Below are 24,559 nucleotides of genomic sequence, written 5' to 3' on the forward strand. Positions count from 1 at the left end.
CCAGTGAAAATCTGATCATCTTCAGCTCAGTCTCTTATCTTTTTGTCAGTGCTGCCGTCTCCAAACCGTGCAACATAGCAGGTCTTGCTAATGTCTTGTAAATCTTCCCTTTACCCTTTCTGCTGTCACAAACCACCCCTGACACTCGTCTTCACCCACTCCATCCTGCCTGCGCACTCTTCTTCACCTCTCTTGCGCACCGTCCGTGGCTTTGGGTGGTTGACCCCAGGTATTTAAACTCATCCACCTTCACTGTTACACCTCTCTCTCTCATTCAAACAAATGTATTCTGTTTTGCCTCTACTGACTTTCATTCCTCTTCTCTCCAGAGAATACTTCTACCTCTCTAGGCTCTCCTTCACCTGCTCCCTACTCTCACTACAGATCACTTAATTAGCAGCATGCAAAGAACTATGTAATAAGTTTTGCTGGGTGTCAAAAAGCCATGCAGATTCACAGCATTTCCCAGCAGAAGATGGCAGTATACTCTGTCATATTTGTTTGTTTTGTTGTACTTCTTCATGTTCCTGTTTCCATGTTTTTCTGACTCTTTCAGTTGTTATTTAGTTACCTTTGACATAAGTTTTTTCATGTGTCTTATTGTGCCTTTTCCCTCCTTTCTGCATTAACTGCCATTCCTTTGTTGTCCCCACTTGTGTCACTTTCCCCATGCAGCCCTCAGTGTGCTGTATATCTAGCCATTTCTTTGTCTTTGTCCATCTGTCCATCACCCTGTGTTACTGTGCTTCCTGGTTAATCTTGAATGAGTTTGTCTTACATGGTGTTCCACAGGGATCCATTTTAGCACCATTACTGTTTACCGGTTAACTTCAACAAGTTACCACAAGGTCAGCTGTTATCAGAAGCAGAATGACAGTTATGATAAGTATGCCGATGACATGTGATAACTGGATGGCTAATGCCTTTCTGCAGTCACATCCTGATAAGATGGAACTCCTGATCGTTGGAGCTAAAACTGAAAGTCTGGAAAAACTCTAAACTGTCCTAAAAATGTCACATGGATAAAGAATCTGACTGTGCTGAGGTTGTTACACTAGAACTGATTTTAATGTTACATACTGGGGACATACTAGTCAAGCTTATCTTCGACTCCATCTCCACCTCCACCTTTTATGCTCCAAAGAACATACTGTCTCGATCACAGTTTAAAACCAACTGAAAAGATTCCTGTTTAGCCTTTCAGCAGTTGAATTCCTGATCTTTAGGATCCTTTTTACCTTACTTCTGAGTTTGTTAGTGGATATCAGTTTGTAGGTTTGATTAATTTTACTGGACTACTGTAAGAAAAATGATCTTTTCATTATACTTTTACTGCTTTCATTAGTTTTTATGCATGGACTACTATCCTATTTAAGGTTGCCTTTTGTTGTTTTTATTGGTATTTAATGTTTTCAAATTATTATTTTTTACTTACTTGCGTCTGTCTATTGATTTAACATTTCATTATCAACAGAGACTTATTTTGGTAGTATTTTCAAGGGGTTTTCTTTTTGGTTCTCCACATACATTTGTGTCCTCTTCTGAATAAACCCTGACTCTGCATGTCTGTGATTTTCATGTTGTGATTCTGAAAAATGCTTTAAAGATGATCTTCAGATGAGAGTTTGGCTTCAGGCCTCATCAGTTTCAAAGCAGCTGTCAGTAAAAATGACCATTCGGTCGCTGAACAGCTGCAGTCAGAGTTTGGTTTGCATTGCCGGCAGTAGTCAGACCTGTTTCTCGTGGGTGACTCTGCCAGGACTGCCCTTTATCACCAGTTCTGTTCATAACTTTCAGGATTTCTCAGCACACCTTTTTGGTGACCTCAGCATCACCTCTGCTTTTTGTGGACAATGTGGTTATTCTGGTTTTATCAGTTGGTGACCTTTAGCTCACACTTGGGAATGAGAAGTCGCACCTCCAAGTCTGAGGCCCTGGTTTTCAGCAGGAAAAGGGCGGAGTGAAACACTGGGATTGGGGATACAAGCAGTGTAAATGAGCTTCCTCTGAAGAGGGTCTTGGTTCTAAATTGGAGAAAGGGAGTGGTCATTCAAGACAAGCTCAGAGTAGAGGTGGTCTAAGCATCTGGTCTGGATGCCTCCGGGATGCCTCCTACTTCAGGTGTTCCAGGCATGTCAATCTGGGAGGAAGCGATGGAGCATACCCAGGAGAAACAGGAGGAATAACATCTGTTGGTTTGACTTGAGAACTAGAGGAGGGTCTGAGGTTCTGTGCTTAGATTGTCCATGTGACCCGATGGATGGATGGAAATTCAAAGCAAAGTATTAATCAAATTAGCAGTAATTTGATGATTTAATAAGAAGCATTCAGTGTTTCTGTTACAAGGTGGCTTAGGTGGGCTTGTGTGTGTGTTTTGTCTGAAGGCAGTTCATTTCAGTTAACAAGGGTCACATGGTTTCAATTTGCAGCTTTTATTGGCTGATAAACACGCAGATGTGATAAATTTACTCTGACACTCAGGCTCTGTGTGTGTGTGTGTTTAGATATTTAACAGTGTAACATGAGCACACTCCTGTTTCTATAAAGATAATAAGATCAGATTACTTTTCCTGTATTTAAATTCCCTCATTTGACTGCTCGCATCTCTTTCTTCATCTCTGATCTTTTGCTTTTTCTTCCGCCCTCTCCCTCTGCTTTCCCCCTCTTCTTTAAATTCAGTGTTATTGATCATAACTAAACTGACTTGAATGTGATCGCGCCCTCCGAGTCTGTTTCAGTGCAACAGCACACACTGCAGGCCAGTGTTGGCATTACACCCCAAAAGGCTTCATTTTCTGTCAGTTTTCTTGCTGTCAAAAGCCGAGAATTAAAGTAATTTAAACTCAAATACTATGTTTTAGACATTTCATATTTAATAGGTGTTTGATTCAGGAACAAGTGATGCTGAGAAAAAAGAGTTACTGGAGGAGAAAACCGAAGAAATTAAGTGAAGTGATGTGATTATCCCAGCTGAGAGGCAGGAGGCAGAGTCACCCTGGACCCTGTGTGAGTCTATCACAGATCATATGATTACAAATTTAGATATTTATTCTGAGTTGTTGTAGTTTTGATCATTTATGAACCTTTATTGCTGTTGTTTACAAGTAGGATGCAAACCTAAAGAAACCAGGTCGCTGTACATGTGGTAAGAACTTGTTTGGATTTGGGTTTTTTGTTTATTTTATTTTCCTCATGTTTCAACTCACCAAAACGTCCACCCGGTTACCAGAAGTTACCAGAAGTCTGTGGTGACTCAAATCTAAAAACGAAGGCCAGACATTTGTATTCAAACCATCAGCAGCTTAGAGGAATAACAACAATAATCTGGCATTGTGGATCGGAGCTGAAAGTGAAACCGGCCGGACCACACACACACACCCTCAGCTCCTTCCTGCAGCGAGTCCAAGTCAAGCTTTGGATGGAGCTGATGGCTGTTACCCGAAAGCATGAGTCATCATGGACGACAGATCGAAGTAAAAACAAACATACTGAAGTTCTTCCACTCTGACGCATCCTGCTGCTGCTGGTCAGACACAAAACAGCAGCTTTGCCACATCAAGGCTTCGGTGGCTGTTGGGCTCAAGCTGCTTTTGGAGCCTCATGGCCACCAGGGAGCTGATTTCTTCTTGCAGGATATCTTTGCCATGCTACTGTCACGCCGTTTGGACCAGCTTTTAGCTTCATGTGGTGATCATTAAACTGATATTTATGTTGCAAACGGGATGAAAAATCTTTAATTTTGTATTTTAAATTAATCTGAGGTTCATCCAAAAGAACAGGCCCTCAAACGCTGTTTTCTCTAAATTATATCTTTTAAATATAACTATATGTAAGCTTTTATTTATTATCAATAACGTGTGTAGATTTCTTCAGTGAAAAGACTGCATCCTTAAGGTTTGGGTTTAACATAAACACAGTTTAGTTAATGTGTAGAAAATGTTTCCTATGTTTTGTTTGGAAAAAAGCACATTTTTAGAAGAAACTGTTGATAAGTTGCAGTCACGCATAAGTCCCAACACAGTACTGCAGTACAGCACTTTGCGTGAGTGGACTCGGTCTTCGTTTGTAATTTCTTTATCTTTAAAAAGAAAGTAAGAAAAAGTGCTGGGCTGAAGGTCAGGAGTGCAGTTTCACATTTCAGCCACCAGAGGGGGTTTATCTTCAGCACATTGACGCACCAGAAAGTGACAGTGTCACAAAGTATCAAGTTTATTAATGTACTTTTAGAAAAACATCAGCAAATAAAATAGATTTTACTAAAACAGGATAAAATCAATAAAGTCTGCTGGAGCAGAAAACTGGAGCTTTGATGATGGGAAAACAGACAGAAATGCACCACTCTGGGCTGGAAATTTACAAAGATTTTTTCCTCCCTGCTGATTCATAACTGTCACATGTTAGTCAGACTCCAACCTGTAGTTAGTTGTTTATTACTTTGACCTCAAAATATGACAACAAACACAATGGAAAATCACCAGCAGTAAGCACTCCGGTAGATGTTTATCTTCATCTGCTAGGCTCATTTGAACTTTCAGCTTCTTTGGCAGGATGGTGCAAAAACTGCCTGACAACATAGAGACTCGCAACAGCTGTAAAAGTTTTAGAAATAAGAAGCTTGTGAAGAATGTGAGATCTGAGGCCAAATTCTTGAAACGCTGAGAAAAACAACTCAGTACTCAGGAACAAAAATGTTACCAACGTTAAAATAAAGGTTATTTAAACGTGTTGCTATTTATTTTGGTCATCAATCACGTGAATTGTTAATAATATGGACTCAGCGAGTTGTTTCTGTACGAAAATCTTTATGCTGGCCCCAAGGTGCACAACACAGCGAGAAAATGGTAAACACAAGATGTACACTGCTCTGCCAAGAAAGAAAAGTCTGCCTGGATTTAAGAGCTTTCCACTGGATTACTACTGCAGTCATTAATATATTTCTGCTGGCAAAAGCTTATTTAATGCTAACAGATGCTGTGAGAACTTCTTTCTTTTGTTAGACAACCATGTTGGAGGATGTATCGAAGGGATGTGGAGAAGATGTTACACTTTTTTTTTTTAACAACGAAGGCCATTTCTGAAACTGCAAAAACTGGACAATGATAAAAATCATGAAAAATAAAATAAAAATCTTTAATGATCATTTAAATATTTAGTGAAATCAAATCATAAAAAATGATAATAGAGCTCATGGCAAAGTTTAATAACCAAGTTAAGAGCACTTCCACAGGCAGTGTGAAGAGAAAATCAGGGGATTGGCATTAAAAGGCTGTACAGCCTTAAGGAAACCACCGATCAGTGATGCTAACTGAGAAAACAAAAGGACAGGGAGCAAGCAGACTGGGCTCAGGAGCAATGGGAAAAGGTCATGTCATCTGGCGAGCGCATATTTAGCTCCAGAGGGATGGGTGCTAGGGCTGTGCCATATTCACACTACAGGCACAACACAGGCACGTCTCACAGTGAGAGAGGGCTCTGAGTAAAAAAGAAAGCCACTTCAACAACCACCAACAAAATACAGTACGCTGCAAAATATGGAGGAAAAGTTGAGGCAAAAAATACATGGTTGAAGGCACGTGAGGAGCAGATGCTAGCAATCAAAAGGAAACAAAGTCAAGCTAGCATGGCTGGAGCTAGCTCCACTCTATAAGATTGGAAGAGCAAGAAGCAGATGGAAATTTCTAAGCAAGGTCAGGTTGAAATTATTTTTCAATTTTATTTTATTGTTCACCTTCTGAAGATTTACAAGGTTCAGTTATGTTAGCACTGTTAAGCTAATTATTTAAGCTATTTCCCTGCCTGGGCTACTTTTGTACCTAGATCTGACTAAGGTTGTGGCACAGTATGTAAGGCTACTATTGGACTATAATGCCACTGCAGCTTGGTGCTGGCACATTAACTAATCAACCATCAGTAACAGTAGCTCAATGGAAAAGAAGGAAAATGCCCTTTGTTTTGTTTGCACTCATAAATGCTGCTGTCTGAGATCAAATGTAATTCAGACACAAATATCATTATCACAAATGTCCTTTAAAAATGAAATTTTGAGGTTATATCAATCATCATTGGGATGAAGTAGCATGCCTAGTGCCAACAGTAGAGACCTGTGAGGGGAGTCTTATGATGTGAGGTTGAGTTCAGTTGGTCAGGTCTACGTTTATCAATGATTTATGTTCAAACGGTGAGGCCAGCTGACTGCCTGAATGTGCTGAATGACCAGGTTCTGCCTGCCCTGATGGTGCAGGCATCTTACCAGATGACAATGGCAGCATGAGGCATCATTTTCACGCATGGATTGGTCACAACAGAGTCCAGACCATAACCCCACCTTTGACATTTGCTGAAGAACCTTTTATGCAGCCATCTGACCGCACTCATGATCAATACACAGCCATGGAGAAAAATGAAGGCCAATCTGAAGGGAAATAAGTGTAACAATGCACTGAATAACTTTTCAGTTTTTTTAGTTTATGTTTTCTGCTGCTTTTAAAACTGTTTTTGTTCTTTTTGCAGTTTTTTCTGTTCTTTCTGTTTCATCTTCCCTCTCTTTTTTATTGTAGTTGAGCTCATCTTGGTTTTTTTTTTTTTCATTACTTTAAGTCTTGTGTTTTCTGCTTTTTTCTGTTTGGCACCTTGGGGCCACCATTGCTTCAGGATACCACAGTCAGTCATAGCATGAAAATGCCTGCTTGTAATTTATGCAGCGTCGCTGCATTAAAGTGGAGCTTTTAAGGAGGGAACAATGTAAACACAGGTCTACCGAACACAAACCACATCTTAGTTTCTTTTGGTTGTTCACATTCCTGAGAAGGGCTCACATTTCAGACAGTCGTGCTTTGCTCACATTTAGTGGTGCCAACGTGCAAAGGTGCTCAGTGCAATTTTTAAAATCGGCTACTTCTAAAAACGTTAAACTTCCCTTCTCACATATTTGTTGTTTGCTGAGTGCAACAAAGCTACAAAGCTTTTGTCACTATTTCCCATTTCCCCCCCTTTATTTCTCCTCTTTGGCTGTCAGAGGTTCCTCAGATTGGAGCGCTTCATCAGAGCCAACAGAGTCGCCGTCACCGCTGTCGGCGTCCTCGTCTTTCTCCTCCATCTCGTTGGTCACGTATTCGCCTTTATGTCTGGACAGGCACCACATCAGCACGGTGATGACGCAGATCATTAACAACAGCACTACACTTACGATTCCTGTGACGACAGAGGGAAATATCATCACAGAGCCCCCAACTATGCATTTAAAGCATCACTTTCATTGCAATTCAACATAGAATTCAATATCCTGCCTATGGAGTCTGCTGTGTCTCTATTTTTACTTTTCACTTATAAAGCGAAGTTCATGTATTTCATGAACTGATATCTGTAATGAACTGACATAAAAACCTGATATATATTATTAACTGACATTTGCATTTAGTGAACATTTCTGCTGGAGTAACAATTATAACAAGAAAGAAAAACTAATAAAATAAAAACTTCTTTTAAAAATCCAAATTTAGAAACTTTAACACATTAAAGAATACTTCAATTTTATATCCCACTATTAGTAAAAACTTCATTAACTGAAACAAAAAATTCTGGAGAATACGAGACCTGTAAAAATTTTTCTTTTAACAAATTAGAACCAAATTTAATCAATTACTAAAATTATAGATTAAAGAGGTAGTTACATTTCCAAATATGTTCTTCTATTTCCTTATTTATCCCTTAGATTTAATAATTTAATTTAAATAAATCTACATCTACAGTTTAGTCTTTAAAACTTGCATTTTATATTTAAAGCTATTAGTATTATTATATTGGTCGATGATTATTTTATCACATTCCTGACTACATATGATTTGGTCGTTGGAAATAAGATTTGAAAATCATTAATCCGTACAGAACAAGTTATTAAGCAGAACATCTTTTTCATTCATGTGAACTGAAATAAAATTCAGCAGATTCACACTCATTGTTGAACATCATAAGAAAAGAAGTCACTTCTCACCACCAATCAAAGCGGCAAAATCTCCAGTGTCATAGGTTTCTGTAAAGACATGAAAATTAAGTCAAACTCAGGTGACGTTTGATATCTAAATCAAATGACATACAGTAGAGGTTAAAATACAAACTTCTGTGTCAGATTCATCTTGTAGAAAAGCTACAGAGGTCCAGATAAAAGTCAGTGACAAAGGCAAAGTGAAATTTTGAATCATTCTCTCAATCTACAGCCTCCTCGCTCATGTACTGTCACAAGCAGCAGCTCACAATATTAAGTTATCTGGGGGACACAAACAGCCGTTTGGGTTTACATTTTCCCTCAGAGTCCAGCCGTGCGTGGCATTCAAACAACGGCCGTCAATTTAAGAGCCTCAGTGTGTGTAGAAGCAACATGACTGCAAGGCCAAAAAGAAACGTTACACACCATATTTTAGAAAACAAGTGAGCAAAATCAAGAAAGATATATATATCAGTGTTTATGAGGTTTATGGTACCTAAAAGTTTCATAGTTTAAGAAAATCAAAGCCAAATTTAAAGGATAATAATGATGAAATTTGATGAGAAGTTGTTGTTTTAGGTTTGCTGATAATAAAAATGACTGTTTATGCAAACAGAGCTACTCTTTCACTTTTAACTTTCCAAAGATTTACCAAGAAAAAAAGTTTGCTGTAAGTTCCTGGAAAAGCATGTTAACTCATTAATACCAATACAACTGTTGTGTATAGGTGTGTTTGTTCAGAAATAACTATTTTTTGCTGTTCATGTACACAAATAGCCACTTTTTTTTCTTGTCACTGTGCATACATTTGTAACATATTTCAACAGGTAACAGTATCCGCTTCAAAAACTAACCTTTAATTGATTAACAATAATGCTTTTGAGGAACCTAATAAAAAGTAAAATTACTGTTCAGAAAAAAAAGCCAGTATCTTAAGAACATAACTTCCAGATACTGTTGATCTGCTATAGATAGTTTTAAGAGCTGATGCATCTTTTCTTTTGTCCTCCACTTGTTTAGTTCCTCAAATCTTTTAAGGACACACTGCACACCATGCTGAGATATGCCAAGTTTTCAACTAAAGCTCTTTGGGAATCAGCTTGTTGGTGCAAAAATATTATTTTATGTCTGTAACTGTGTTAACTTTGGTATTTAATAAATTAAAGAAATTTGAACAAATGATATATTTTTGTGACAGGCTGCTAGTAACAAAGTGCCTAAAGATGCTATTTGAAATTCATTCTTTGCTAAGTTGTCTGATATTTGTAGACACAACACTGGATCGAGGCAGCACGGTGGCATGGTGGTTAGCACTGTTGCTGCACAGCAAGAAGGTCCTGAGTTCAATTCCACCATCAGGCCGGGGTCTTTCTGTGTGGAGTTTGCATGTTCTCCCCGTGTTTGCGTGGGTTCCCTCCGGGTACTCCAGCTTCCTCCCACCGTCCAAAGACATGCAGCTTGTGGGGATAGGTTAATTGGATAATTTAAATTGCCACTAGGTGTGAATGGTTGTCTGTCCCTGTGTGTTAGCCCTGCGACAGACTGGCGACCTGTCCAGGTTGTACCCTGCCTTTCGCCCTATGACAGCTGGGATAGGCTCCAGCGCCCCCCGCGACCCTGAAAAGGATAAGTGGAAGTGGATGAATGGAACACTGGATCATCCCTTGAGTTAAGTGCCTTAAGTGAAAATGAGTGAAAAAGCAGCCAATATCCACAGAAAAAACTTCAGAAGGCCTAAAGATCTGTTGCTCAAGAGAACTTTATAACATTACTGGAAATTCTGGCTCCTTGGAAGCAAAAATATAAAGAAATGTTTCTCAAGACTTTTGCACTGCAGGTTATTTTGCAATGGCATGTTACAGTTTGTTTCTGTTTGTAGACTTCTGATTGGCCAGTGTTTCTGTATCGCCACCTGTTGCTATGGCATCTTGACAATGCTTAACATCATTTTTTTGCATTTCACGTCGATAGACCTTTCAAACTGAAATTGAAAATCGCAGTTTTTTGAAAGATACCTGTGTACACGATGACTTATTAACAGCAGAATTCAGCAATTTGTTGTTCATATGTGTTAAATCTCTATATCTGATGTGTCTAATATTAATCAAGCATTCTTCTAAAAAGAAGCAGAGAACACTAAGTGTTTAACAACACTTAAGAAAAGACCCTTTGGCTGTTGCAGTTCAATATAAAAGTTATTTCTAGGCTGCGTTGGTCCTGCCAGGCCCTGCTGTGGAAACGAGGACAGGTACGAGCGTTTTAGGCCCTTATCTCCACAGCGACAGACCCCTGAGGCGTCACGCTCGCTCCTTCCCATGCTCCACTCTGACATCGGGCTGATAAGACACTCCCTGCTAACGCACACAAACATCTCGGCTGGTTCACTGTGTTTGCAGGGTGTTTGTCCCACAAACTGGATGTTGAATTTTAGTGTCCTAAAATCTAAATCTATTAAAAAAATGATTATGCATGTGATAAGATTTTTGGGGCTGGTTTAAATTTGTTATTCAAGCAAAAATAATGGTGCATTTATACAATTTATAAGGCAATTATTTTGTGATTAGTGGGGCAATCAGCTGCTTTTCCAGTGTCCCACTGAGTTCTGCACATGGACTCCAGCTCCAGTCTGTGCAGACATCATGACCAATACAGATCCTAATGAAAAAAATCTTTGATAGGCATTAATCACCGTGATTTTAGTGGTCTTCTTCGATAATCAGACATCGGACACAGACATGTACAGTGCTCATATACAGAATAGTCTTGAATCATTATGGAATGCACTGTGTGAAATGTAACCATCACATTTACAAATACACGATAATCTCTACAGTACCTGACATTAAACTGAAAATAAAAAAATCAGCACTTTGTCATAACACTCTGGATCCTCCTGTAGGTCATCTTTGTCATCTGTGATAAATCAATACACCCACCAGTACACAGGAGAAATAACAGCTGTAGCTAAACCGGCAAATTGCTCTTTCAAGATGTCAACAAATCCTGTAGCGCACCAACTCTTTTGTATTTGTTTTTGATTTATTCATAAGAAATAACTATACAAATGCGAATATTTTATTATAACTGTAATCCTGTGTAGCAGAATTAGATTAATATAAAATATAAATCAACTAATCTCTTTATGAACACTGTTAAGATTTTGAATAAACACATATACAAACTTATCAAACAAATTAAAATAATAATAAAAGTGTAAAAAAAACATTTAAGCAGCAACAACAGACAGCAGATAGATGAGTGATGTTTCCCTGTGGTCTACTTATGCTATATTCATGTTTATTGAACAAATGTTATGGTGAAATAAAATAAAAGACAATTCACACATTTTCCAGGCACATACCCTTGGGTCCTATCTTGGTCACAAGGTCTGAAAAAGGAGAGGGGCTTGTTCCTGACAAAGGGGGCACTGTTGTGTGAGCGTCCATGCTGAAGTGACCTGTGAAGAAACAGCATGATTTATGAATAAAATTCTTCTTGCAGTTAAACTGATGATAATTTCATTTACAGCTAGTGCAGCTAATTTCCTACAAATTTTCCTCTTAATTAGCTGCATTTTCGCTGCAATATTTTAGTTATTTTACGCTGGACCATCTGCTGATGTAATCTCTCCAGCATGTCCTGGCTCTGGCCTGGGGCCTCCTCACGTAGGACGTTCCCACTCTACTCTGAGCCCTTTATTAAAGACCGAGCTCCTCACCGTCTCTCTAAAGTTGATCCCATCCACACTTTGGAGGAATGTCATTTCAGCTGCTTGTATGTGGGATCTCATTCTTTAGGTCACAACCCACAGCTCGTGATGATTGGGGATATTGGTTTGATTGGTTTATTGTGTTATTAATTCTCATTAAAATCTATTTATTTAGCTTTAAGCAATAAAGGCCACAGAAACTATTCTGTTAGGCTTAGGTGTTAAAAACTACTTGTTCAGGAGGTAAGAAGTAGTTTTAAAGTTTTGCTGACTGTCAAGAAAGAAAAAGGACATAAACATGGCTAAACATCATGGATACAGTTTATATGGCCCCCTGGATTCTGGAAGGCTAATCCCTGGTCAATCCCTGTGCATTTTAATGTCTTGTCAGGGATTTAAATGCTCTCTCATTCTGAACATTGACATAGATATGTGTTTCCAGCAAATATAAACTAGAAATTGTTGAGACGAGCATGAGAGAAATGGCTACAGGCCTTACATAATACTTTGTGTTGCTTCCACCCATTGAGTCTGACTCTAATGACACTTTACAGATGTGCACTCGTAATCAAGATCAAGTTTGAAGATGCAGTGCAGTCTGGGAATTTTTGTAAGTTCAGTAATCATTGGCTAGAACTTTGTGATGACGATGGACGTAGCGGCTGCTTAACGGACTGATACTTATGGAAAGGAATGTTTTACTACCAACCCCATTCACCATCCAAACACCTTCATCCAGTACTTTATTCTGTTATCATGGGTACTCAAACAGTCTGATAGATGCATTGGGAGGAACTGGGGGTTCAGTGTCTTGCTTAAGGACACTTTGACACATATGCTGTAGGAGCTTGGTATCCAATCACTGACTACCTGATGGATGGATGGGTGGATGGATAGATGGATGGATGGGTGGATGGATGGATGGCCCACTCTACCTCCTGAGCCATAGCTTCCTCCTCAACCTTAATGAGTTTGGTATAATGATGATGATCAACAAATTTCTGTCTATTAAAAAAGTGACTCAGGTTGTTGAATCAGGGGGCAGGGATAGCTCAGTAGGTAAAGTGGTCGCCCCATGATCGGAAGGTCGGCGGTTCGAATCCACTTAACGGCTACCCTGAGGTACCCCTGAGCAAGGTACCGTCCCTACACACTGCTCCCCGGGCGCCTGCTTAGTGGGCTGCCCACTGCTTCACTGAGTGAATGGGTCAAATGCAGAGAAAAACAACTAATTTCCCCATGGGGATCAATAAAGTATCCATTATTATTATTATTATTATGAATCAAGAGTTCAGGTTTAGAGATGCCTCAGCATCCTCTGAACATGGGTATTGATTTTGTTGACTGCAAAGCCAATGACCAGTGTTCATCAGTTTTTGTTCAACTTACCTTGTGCTTGTTTGTTTCCCTGACACCAAAAAAGCAACATTGGTACCAGGTCAGACTTTCATTTTCTTGCCTGACATCTTTACAGTCTTGTCAGTGCACACATTAAGCTTTTCCCACCACAAACAACACCCTAACTTGGATCCTAACATATTAGAAACTCAATACACAAAGGTGCCTGAAATAATGTTCAGTTTTCATTTTATCCTATTACCTCATGTGAATCCTTGAGGCTTACGATCAGGAAATTTTTAAAGAAATGTTATGAGGAGCATATCCAGGAAATAAGCTGGAAACCCAAACCAACAGTTGTATAACCCTTCCTTTTAAAGTGATTAGTTTTAACTTCTTGTATCGTGATCCCCTCAGGAACTTTTTTCTCAGAGCCAGATTTGAATTCTCTGCCAGATGTTTTGACAGCAGTGAACTAAGTTTGTGTCTGCAAGTGAGAAATCCAGTCAGCATCTCCAATTGTGTCAGGGTTTTTCTGACCCGGTGAACATTTCATTTGTAAAATGCTCCATCTTAGCACATTTCACCACACAATAGAGCCTTTCAAGGGAAATCCATTTTTTCCTGACTCATGAACTCGAGGTGTCGCACTAAAATGCATCCAAAGCGTCGACGTTTGCCTCCATAACAAGAGTCATGCTTCGGGTAAACAGCTGCAGAGCATTAAAGTGTAATGCACAAATATGACACTTTAATCACCAGGTTATTTGAGTTTAATGCTCTTTAAACATCCCTAACTGAGGTGCCTAAGGTTTTTATTTGTTTCCACTAAAACAGTACGTTAGTTTCACACATGCAACTTTTAAAATAAGTGAGAACAGATTGTTGACCACTGACTATAACCTGAAAACAAAGTGCCCAACAGTTTGTTTGCAGAGCAGCTCGTTCTGCTCAAAGCAACACAAAACCACAGCAAGGATTTTGACATAAAGACAAAAAGAAGCTCACCAGTTTCTGAGAGTCAGCAGGCAACTCTTCCTACGCCGACAGAGTGTACGTTGGACAACACACACAATTCAAAACACACTCACAAACACACATACGGATGGGTGTGGTGTCAGTCCCCAGGGTCGAGATCTGTTCCCCCTCTGGCCAATAGCGGAGCTGACTCCACCTCTCTGATCCTAAACAGCCTGCAGATGTCTGAGTGCATGCAGCTGACAACGCCTCTTGCATCATCTGTTAACACACAGAGGAGCACTTCAGTGTGTGTGTGTGTATGTGTGTTTTTGTTGTTTGGCCCTTGTGCACGTCCTGTGCTGAATAATCCTTACCTTCAGCCTGGTTATTAATGTGAACCATCTTCTTTTAGACAAATAAAGATGGTTTCTTAACAAGAAAATGGTGTTAGTTTTTTGCCTTTCTGTTTTACTTTGAAAGTTAGTCTTGCTTTGGTTTGACTTCCTGCTTTTGTTCTTTTCCCTCCTTTGTGTATGTCAGATTGTTTTGTTGCCTTCCTGTGTTCTTTACTTGTGGTCTTGTTTTGTACTTTTGGAGTTTGTCTTTCTTGGTTGCCTTCAGTTCTTATACTAAACTATATATCTAGCACTTTTTTGTTATATGTTTCATTACATTTTTCTTTTGTGGAGTTTGCATGTTTTCCCTGTGCCTGCATGGATTTCTTCCAATAGTCCAAATACATGCATATTGAATTAATTATGGATTCAGTGCAGGAATTGATGGTTGTCTCCATCTGCACTGTAATAGACTTGCACAGCACACTTTCATCCTGCTGTGTCACATAATGCCACCAATGCTATTCAAGGTGTATGACTATCCCTGTCAGTATTGACCATCAAAAAATGTTTGTTAGGAGGTTGAAGGAGTGGTGGAGTTAAGAGGCATTTCAGCCGTTAGTACCTCTGACCTTCATTTATGTTCACTTGTTGGTTAGGTTTAGACACTAAAAAGTACTTGGTTAGGTCTGTTTGGTATTAAAACACACCATTAGACCATTAATCTTTGACAGAAATCTTGCCATCTTGCTAATGCCACAACCCAACATCAAAAATGAGACCTAATAGTGGCTGTTATGCTACAGTTACACTTGGGAAAACAGTTGCTGGGATAGCATGACCAATATTATTACTGAACACAATGAATTTGGGAACTTGTTGCCTTTGAAGTGGTTGCTTTAAAGACAACCACTCACAGTTAGTTGCCATCTTCAAAGAGACTTGGGTTTGCTGTGATGAAACGGCAATAACATGAAGTCAGTCTGTTGTCAGTTTGTAATTGAATGGGGTCAAGTTGCCAATCGGTTTGTGGCAATGCAGCGATTGACTGTGATAAACTCTGTCGCTGTCTGCATATACAGAAATTATCTACTCACATCTACAGTCCAGCCACAACCTAAAAAATCCGAAACAGAAATTCTTGCATAGTTTCTCAGGACAGTTATTTAACTGCAACATGACATAGGCATTCACAATTCTAATTTTTTTTATTCGAATATACCCAGAATACAACCAGTTGGCAACCAAATCCCCTGTTGCACCGTGTTTTTCTTGGTACCAAGGATGTTGCTATCCGATTTTTACTCTAGTAATAACAAACAGCTTCCGTCGATGATAAAGGGAATGATTAGTTTGATGTATTTTTCTTTTAAGCTCACACTTGTGATGAATGAGTTTTGATGGCTGTTCTTGAAGGAGCACGTACAGATCACCAGAATTTCTTGGACTGTTATAACTGTGAACTGCTGATCAAAAGAGGTTGTGGACTTCACCTGACTCTCCTTCATATTTGTATCTTATTTTATTATTTGAAGTATTTCCATTAAACTTTAAGAAATGTTGGACTTGTTTAGCAATCCATTCATGTTCTGATGACCTGTCATGTACCTCATCATCATCCCAAAATCAGCATGAATAGACTCCATCACCTAAGAGACCGTAAATAGATGAGCCATTAAGAAAATGAATGGATGCTTTAAAAAACTGTCATAAAGATGAAACATGCTGATTAAGGTGCACTCTAAAGAGAAATATCCACTGATGCCACTTAATTTTTATGACTCACACTGAGTCATATTTGTGCTGCAAATGTGAAGTTACAGGAATAAACATTTCTGTGCCTCAGAAAAGACTAACCACTGGACCATTTAGTGTATTTATTTAAATTTCACTGTGTTTTAGTTCAGTATTGGTCTCAATAAGTCTTAAAAAAGCTTCTCACATTTCCTTAAAAAAACATCTTCTAAAAAAATGTGCTAAAAGGACAAACTGAACTTCAGTTTTTCCTGAATAGCCTCTTTGCTAAACAGGAAAGACCTGCAGGCCAGTGACATTCGAAACACTAAAAGAGCACTGTTAAACTAAACGGCTACAAGTATTTCGTTGTCAGGGCTCTCCGAATACTTTTTTGTTATTGTCACCGTGCTCACTTTGGCATAACACAAATATATTAGGAGTAAAACCACAGAGAAAAACAACATATGAACTTTTAATGGTTGAGCAACTCTGCAGAACTGCTATGTAAATATTACTGCAGTGCGTCTCTGAATTCTTCTGACAGCCACCCAAGACAAGAATAAACAGCCTTCTTTGTCCCCTCGCTACAGAAATATTGACTGACTAAGTCACAAACTGACCATTTAATTAAATTCGTATCACCAACGTCCAAACAACCCAACATTCAACATGTCATGATGCACATCCGACAAACTCTTCTGTTGCACTGTTTAACTGATCATTTCTACATCTATAATGATTTAGATTTGCTTCTCATGCTGAATACATGTAAACCTACAAAGAGCTAAAGCAACTACAAGCTAACATTTAAAGTCAGTTAAAAGTCATTTTAATTACTTGCCTACCAGCAACTATTTTAAGATACGTATTAGTCATTTTAACCATTTTGACCTCGATGTAATTTTTACCAAAACATCAAATAAACGTAGATGTAAATAACACATAAAACATGTACAATCTACAGTTTTATTAAACACTCTGACTTCAAACTATTGAAAGAGGTTTCCAATGTGACGTCTAAATGAAAACTCACAAGCCATTTTTGAGTGTCTTTATGAGCCAATTAAAAGTTGAATTTTAAAATCTGATAGCCGTTTAGACCTTTAAGAGGGATAGACTGTTTGAATTTCATTATCTTAATAGCCATTTTTCAGATTTAGAGATTTTGAGAGCAAATGAAAAAAAGAATAATTAGACAGAAAACTACCAGCATTTTTTTTTCTAACAAGAAAAAACAAGTCGACAATATCAGGGGTTAAGCAAAGCAGCAGCTACAGTGGGACAAAGCACCAAAAAATAAATAAAATAAAATCTTTGCATTGCCAATCAAATAAGATTTAAAGCTCCTACTGTCTTTGTGAATATGTTTGATGGTATACGCAGTTTCATAAATGAAATCGTTTTAAGAATATGCTTAATGTTGATTCGCATTTAAGCAACTTTCTCAAGATTTAGTGGCCATTGATGACTTTTGACCTAATAAACTCATTAAAGTGTCTCCAAAAGATGACTATAGCAACTTTACACAAACCTAAAATTTACTTTTAAAATTTGATATTCATTTTTTAATTCATTTTAACTTGCCAGCCACTTTATCAGTTTAGTGGCTTTGTCGAATTTTAAAAATGTAAGGAATGATTCAGAAGACAAATATTAAAAGAACTAGACGATAAAATCCTTTTTAGGCGCTTTTCAACACCTGTGAAGTCTCTAAGTAATTTGAGTTTAACAACGGAGGAGCTAGAACACTTTAAACTCTCTAGCCAAACTGAACCTTTTACAAGCCAATGAAATATTTTTTTTGTGTGCCTAAATTGCTGCATTCAGTATTTGCTATTTTATATTTATCTCCAAATCACTATGTTGTGAATTTTAACAAGTCCACAAACCAAATTCAAACTATGATAGTATGTAAGATTAAAAACAAACCAATAGTGTTCTTCAGATTCTTGATTGATTCCTAAAGCTATGAAACTTTTTCAGTTTCAGCGCTTTATTCAATTTTCAGGAATGGATTGAGCTCGGCAAACAAATCCCAAACCCATCTGCTGTTTAAGTGCTTTTAAAATGAAGTCCAACTTACCAGGTACTTTTCCCCCAACTGCTATACAGTTAAAGTTAACAAACGATGTGTTAGAATAGCTCATACTCACAAGCCATTTTTAAAACTTTTACTAGCTAACTTTTCTCCCCCTCATGCCTCACTTCCCTCTTTTAAAGTTTCACTATCTGCAATATTTCCCCCCTTTACACAATTATTTGGCTCCTAAAATAGCTGAGTTATCTAACTTTAAGTCAACTTTCTCAACTTACTGACTATCCAGAATCTCACATGCAAAATCTTAAATGACTGTTAGTCTCTTAGTAACTGACTAGCCCACAATGCAAACTGCAAATATTTTCAAAATGTGATATTCAGATAGATTTTTTAAACCATGGATGCATTCTTGTGGCTGCTAGACTGAACTAACTTATTAGCTACTTTCTTAGTTTAGTATTAAAGATTTTTAAGATTCATCACTGTCTGAACAAACCTATTCACTAGCTATTCAGGAGCTTTTAATATAAAGCTCAGCTTACAACATATATTTCCAAACTATGATACTGTGAAGTACTGAGCTGCAAGCCACTATCAAAACAAAGCCCTTCAGGCAGTTTGTAGTTTGAAAAACATTCTTTTAAAAGCCGTATTGAAGAACTTTGTGTTTGTCATCATTTGTCTGACATACTACTTATACTACGACTAAAGCAACCAAATACTGTTACTTATTTAATGCCCCTAATGATCAATTTAACAAAGGACCCACAAGTCATTTTGAAACTTTTACTAGCCAGTTAGTTAATTTATTATATGACATCAAACCTTAACGTTGCTTTCAATATTTGATAGTCAATATTTCATTTAGTCAAATAACTGCCTAAAGGGGGCTCTTTAGTTAGTTATTTGACTCCTAAAGCGGTTAACTTGATATGGTCATTCAGGGTTTTACATGCAAAGTCCCAAACTGACGGTTTGTGGCTGTAAGATTGATTTAGCAGTCCATGATGTAGTATATAAACAACTTTTATAATTTCACTGCTAGAACAGCAGCCAAATGTAGCAGCCATTCTCCAAAACCTGTAACATATACAAAGCCTTTACTTATACAAAGTGATGGGAAATGATAAAGAGTACGGGAATAAAGGTGTAACATGTATTGATTGATAAATGGTTGGCTTTGGTGGCCAAACATATAGTGAAACACTTTTAAGATTTGTTCTGCTTGAGCTACTTTAGTTCCTCCTTTTGTACCAATCTTTGCCGTCATTTTGAAGACTTTACATGCCATCTAGAAATGAAAACACAAACGAGGCTGATTTCAGACACTAGACTGGAGCTTTTTACCAGCCACCAGCCACGTAATGGTGGCTGGTGGCTGGATTGTGTTTCCTCCACCCTGCGCTGCTGTGAGGGCATCGACAGTTTGTGCGTTGCTAGGCTTCTGCTTCTTTATAATGTACTGTGGCTCCCCTTTGTCTTCCCGCCCGCTGCCACCTCCTTATTCGTGCTCGTCCTTGAAAAACTCGTGGCAACAGACGGTAACTACGGAGATGAATGTCATGAACTCCTGAAAGTTGCACTCGGCGTCGCCGTCGGTGTCCAGGCTGTCCATCAGGCTGTCCAGCGCAGCCTGGTCATTCACATGCTGCAGGGAGGGAGGACGGGTTCAGCTCGGGACAACAAAACTCCAAACTGGTGCTTAACAGTTTATGTCATATGCTTTTAAATCTCAATATATATATATATATATATATATATATATATATATATATATATGTATATTATTACAAATTTCTCATCTCACCGCCATCAGATCTGGGAGCTCGTCATGAAGCAGGTCCTTCAGCTCGCTCTTCTTCAGTTTATGTTTGTCTCCTTCTCTCTCCGAATACTTCTGAAACACAGCGAGGATGGTGGCCATCGAGGTCTCCAGGTCAGTCATCGTCACCTGTCTGTTAAACCTTGAAAAGTAAAGTAAATAAAAGCGTTAATCTTAAGACCATTTTGGGAGATTCAAAGAAAGTTAAATCACTTTTATATATTTTTTTGAAATTATATATATTTTTAAATATATATAATATATAAATATGAAGTCGCTGAATTATTTTCTTATATATTATATAAATTATATTCTGATGAACTTAAAAGTATTGATTTATGATTCCTGAAAAAAACACAAGTAAAAGTACTTAAATAACACTAATCCACATAATACCAAGGGTTGTTCTTTTTAGCATTTCTAGAATTTGGGAGTGGACCACATTTATTAACATGTGGAAAGTACAAGGATTGGCTCTGTATGACTTTATTTGACATCTTTTTTTTCTGACCATTTGGCAAAGAAAGGTGGCCATTATGCTTGAGTAAATGGACCACAGTTAAAGCCTGTGCAGGTCCTCAGTTGTGCAGGTTCATGGTAGCTTAAGTGCTTGAAATGAAGGCAGATGAACTTCATTTTAGGATTGTGGAGGGGTGAAATGTCTTGACGAATCAAAAAGAAGTCAACTTGCCTTCATTTTAAGCACTTAACCGCAGTTAACAAAACTTTTTTTACTCACGTGCTGATGATTTTCCTTTGCAGATATAAAAAAATCGGACTCCATAATTAACAGAGAGACTTAAATTAATTCGTTTTACCAGCATTACAGAGCAAAAAATGCCCCGCTTTAGCCTTAAATGCCGGGCAGTATTGATACGGTAACGAATCCTTCTTAATTTTAGATTTTCTTTTTGTGTTTAACAAGTCCTTGAAAAAAGTCATGAAACTTACTAGAAATAGCTTTTGTCTCTTTGCTGCGACATAAAATACAAAAAACAAAGACTTACTGTTGTGCGAGTGCAGGCAGAAGTCCAGAGAGCAGAGGCTGAGGATGGGCTGCAGTCTTTATACTGGACCAGTATGTGGGTGGGGGTGTGAGGAGGTGCAGGTCTGAGGTCAGTTAACCTGTCATTCAAAGTGCTGACCAATCCCAAGTGTCCACCTCTCCTCACTCCACTGCAGCCCTGCAGGAACCAGCACTGACTCTGCAAACTTTAAAATAAGAGAGCAGATTAATTTCGTGGCCTATTTTCATGACTTCTGATGTCGTCACTCAGTAATCTCCACACTGCCCTTCTGTATGTCCTCCTTGTCTGAAGTCTTCCTCTTTTTTTCATACTTTACCTTCAACTTCCTTTGTCCAGTACATCCATCCCTCCTCTAACATGTCCAAACCATCGCAGCCTTGCCTCTCTAACTTTGTGTCCAAACTGCTCCACCTGAGCTGTCCCTCTGATGTACTCATTTCTAATCTTGTCCATCCTGGTCACTTCCAATTAAATATTAACATTTCCTGTTTTTTTTCCAGTGCCACTATCTCATAGCCATGCATCTTAGCTGGTCTCACTACCATCTTGTAAACTTTGCCTTTCACTCTCGCTGCAAACCTTCTGTCTCAAATCATCGCTGACGCCTGTCGCCACCCACTCTAACCTGCCCGCACTCTCTTCTGCACTGTCTGTTGTTTTGGATGGTTGAGGTATTTAAACTCATCCATGTGCACTACCTCTGCTCCTTTCGGCTTTCCCTTTACATGATTAAACTTTTTATTGATCTTCTCTTCAGAGCATACCTCCACCTGTCCAAGATCACTTCGACCTGCTTCGACCCTTTGACTACAGATTGCAGTGTCATCTGTAAACATCAATGCATATTTATAAAGTATTCCCACCTGATTAAAGATGCCAAATGTATTGCCTTTTCCCTGTGACCTTGGCATTATCCCAGGACTATAGTGTGGTGTTAATAACACCGACGTCATAGGTTCAACTCCTATGCTGGCTATAAAATGGATAGTTGCAAAGCCTGTGTCATATTTAATGCAACAGGCATTATACTTAGGTTTTGCATATTCATTGTCAGATATCATGATGCATTCTCAATCATCCAGGTAACTAAATCCCAAAAAGTTGTTTCTGTTCATCTGGACGTAGCCTTTTCATCCAAGTGACGTCTTTAGTTGACTAAAGAAGTCAACTGGCGAAGGAACGTTTCTCCCACAGAAAATGCTACATCCAGATGAACAGAATCAACATTTTGGGATTGTCAGATAATGATTTCACCACCAGCACAGATGTGGTGGAGAGTTTCAGTGACTCTAATTAGCTGACATGAAGACTGGCTGACAGCTAGCAGCTACACCCACTGTTATGGCTCAACAGTCAACTTTAAGCCTTGACAGAATTCAAATGAATAAGTAATAAGAATTAATTCACCTCTCATAAACTTGTCATGAAACTCAGTCACTGAATATTGTTTGGTGGAGAATAAAACTGCTTCAAGGTTTGTACACGGCAGCCGGTTAGCTCAGCTGGTTAACTCCAAGGTCCAAACCTCATACTGGCTAATAATAATGGATTGCATTTATATAGTGCTTTTCGAGAACCTCAAAGCGCTGTACAATTCCACTATTCATTCACTCTCACACACTGGTGGAGGCAGCTACAGTTGTGGCCACAGCTGCCCAGGGGCAGACTGACAGAAGCGAGGCTGCCATATCGCACCATCGGCCCCTCTGGCCATCACCAGTAGGACACAATGACCGAGACTGTCCAAGCTGGGACTCGAACCGGCAACCTTCTGATTACAAGACGAACTTCCAACTCTTGAGCCACGATCGCCCTAGTGAGAAGGAAGAACATGTGGTATTGTGCGGTTAAGTGTACATCCAAGAAGTTTGTGCATCAGTTTTGAGTGAAAGCAGCCCATCGCTTAGCACTAATTTGTTAATTACTTAACAAGCTACACTTGCTAGAGTTAGCTGATAATGTAGCACTCTATCTTCTAAACATGGCAACTCTGGCTCCAAACAAAACAGCATGGCGGTGGCTAGCCTCAACTGTTGAACCCTGAAAATGCCAGAAATCAGCAGATGACATCTCTGTGACCTGGTCCAGTCCTGGCGTTTATATGTGGTTAAATGATTAAACACACAAAAATTTATTTGAGTTATTAATATGCCATGTTGGTTAAACCGAGGAGCGTAAAACTGAAATTTATTTACCAAACACCTCAGGACTAATTAAGATTAACTGAGATAAACAGACAAAGTGCCAAACCTCTCCCTCTGTGGCCCTCTCTCTGTTCATAATGGCTCGTATAGCATCCATCTATGTTCTTCTTTCTGCCTCTTTTCGCTGTGTTTGGGCATCTGCTGGGTGACAAAGGCCTGTTTCACAGGAAGCGGCTGGCTGTGCATGTTAATGAAGACGCTCTTTTCACTGCTTAAGTTGGCCAGACGTGTGCCCTCTGCAGCCCAATGAGGGCTCACAAACAGCACATCTGCTCCAGCCAAATAAGCTGAAGTTGACGCTGAAGTCTCGGTGCCAACATTTTACCCCTAAATGCTATAAACAAACATTTCAGGGGTGTACAGAAAACAAATAATTAGTCAGCATCTACACTTTCAGTGCATTGATTTTGGATGTTCAGCCAGGTGGGACTTTGCCTGGTAATAAATAAGGTTTAATACCACAGCTTAGAGTATCTCCATGTGGCCTAATGGACAGGGCGTTTGACTTCAGCTCAAAAGTCTGATGGTTTATGTTCCTTAGTGATTCTGTTCACACAGGCATACGGATCAGTTTGTCTCTAAGCAGAGGCTGCTGGGGTTGGGAAGCCGTTAGCTATATTCAAGGTTGAGATTTCTGTTTTCTTTACAAGTAAAATAACCAAAAACTAATCTGCTTTTTAATGATGACTTCAGTTCAAGTGGGGACAAACGCTAGACAAACCCACCACTTTCCAGGTGGTTCAGCTAAAACATAAAACAAAAAACAAAAAAAAACAAAACCTCGCATACAGTGTGTTTTTGAAGGGGAAACTGTCTATGCTGAGCAAGGAATGGCAGATTGATTTTGGATGTTGTCAGGTAGGACTATGCCCCATTATAAATAAGGTGCAGCTGAACTGTATGAGCATATGGCTTAATGGAGAAGGTGTCTGGCGAGGGGACTTTACAGTCAACCATGACGCCCTTTGTGGTGCTCAAGTGTTTCAAAATGACCTGGTGATTCTGGCATCTTCCATATTTGGTCAAATTAGAAAAAAATCTGTTTTTCTCACTGCATGTTTGGGCTGCATAATTCAGAAGGTTAGAGCCTGGTGCTACTAATGCCAATGTAATGGGCATGGGCCACATACTGGCCACTTATGATTAAGGCTGTCAGAGATAACATAATTGCCTTAATGATAACATAGTTATCTTATCAAGTCTTATTTTATTAGTCTTATTAGTTTGACTACCTTACCACTCCTGCTCAGTTTGCAGCCCCAACATCTTCTCCTCTCCAGAGTATAACTTGACCTCCACCGTTCGATTAAGGTTTACAAATAAAACAACACAAATCTAAATAGTTCTCGAGTAATGCCCATTGGTTTTGAGATTGACTTGGATCTCTCGGCAGATTCTTTATTTGCA

At 38.9% G+C, this 24,559-nt stretch overlaps 2 protein-coding genes across 2 annotated transcripts; both read right to left on the reverse strand.

The window, feature by feature from the left end:
- Positions 1 to 4,185: 4,185 nt before the first annotated feature.
- gypc (glycophorin C (Gerbich blood group)) lies at positions 4,186 to 16,436 on the reverse strand. Its single transcript, XM_085447374.1, has 4 exons — positions 14,037 to 16,436; positions 11,343 to 11,438; positions 7,991 to 8,029; positions 4,186 to 7,191 (listed from the first exon to the last, which is right to left on the reverse strand). The coding sequence occupies exons 2-4, from the start codon at positions 11,425 to 11,427 to the stop codon at positions 6,992 to 6,994; spliced, it is 324 nt and encodes a 107-aa protein (XP_085303500.1). The 5' UTR covers positions 11,428 to 11,438; positions 14,037 to 16,436; the 3' UTR covers positions 4,186 to 6,991.
- Positions 16,437 to 16,516: 80 nt separating this feature from the next.
- Positions 16,517 to 21,009, reverse strand: s100b (S100 calcium binding protein, beta (neural)). The gene is made up of 3 exons (XM_085447373.1): positions 20,928 to 21,009; positions 19,906 to 20,062; positions 16,517 to 19,746 (listed from the first exon to the last, which is right to left on the reverse strand). The coding sequence occupies exons 2-3, from the start codon at positions 20,041 to 20,043 to the stop codon at positions 19,600 to 19,602; spliced, it is 285 nt and encodes a 94-aa protein (XP_085303499.1). The 5' UTR covers positions 20,044 to 20,062; positions 20,928 to 21,009; the 3' UTR covers positions 16,517 to 19,599.
- Between the last annotated feature and the right edge of the window lie 3,550 nt (positions 21,010 to 24,559).

The sequence above is a fragment of the Copadichromis virginalis genome, linkage group LG23 (genome assembly GCF_057382275.1).
Source record: "Copadichromis virginalis isolate Kocher_CV1m ecotype Utaka linkage group LG23, C_Virginalis_male_GT1.1, whole genome shotgun sequence".
In the NCBI taxonomy this organism is placed as follows: Eukaryota; Metazoa; Chordata; class Actinopteri; order Cichliformes; family Cichlidae; genus Copadichromis; species Copadichromis virginalis.

Bases quoted from the DNA above. Each gene is read 5' to 3' on its own strand.
- s100b (XM_085447373.1), bottom strand. From the start codon at position 20,043: ATGACTGACCTGGAGACCTCGATGGCCACCATCCTCGCTGTGTTTCAG. The intron at 19,747-19,905 runs GTGAGATGAGAA...CCCTCCCTGCAG, and splicing joins AGCTCCCAGATCTGATGGCG to CATGTGAATGACCAGGCTGC.
- gypc (XM_085447374.1), bottom strand. From the start codon at position 11,427: ATGGACGCTCACACAACAGTGCCCCCTTTGTCAGGAACAAGCCCCTCT. The intron at 8,030-11,342 runs GTATGTGCCTGG...ATGTCTTTACAG, and splicing joins GACCAAGATAGGACCCAAGG to AAACCTATGACACTGGAGAT. The intron at 7,192-7,990 runs GTGAGAAGTGAC...CTGTCGTCACAG, and splicing joins TTTTGCCGCTTTGATTGGTG to GAATCGTAAGTGTAGTGCTG.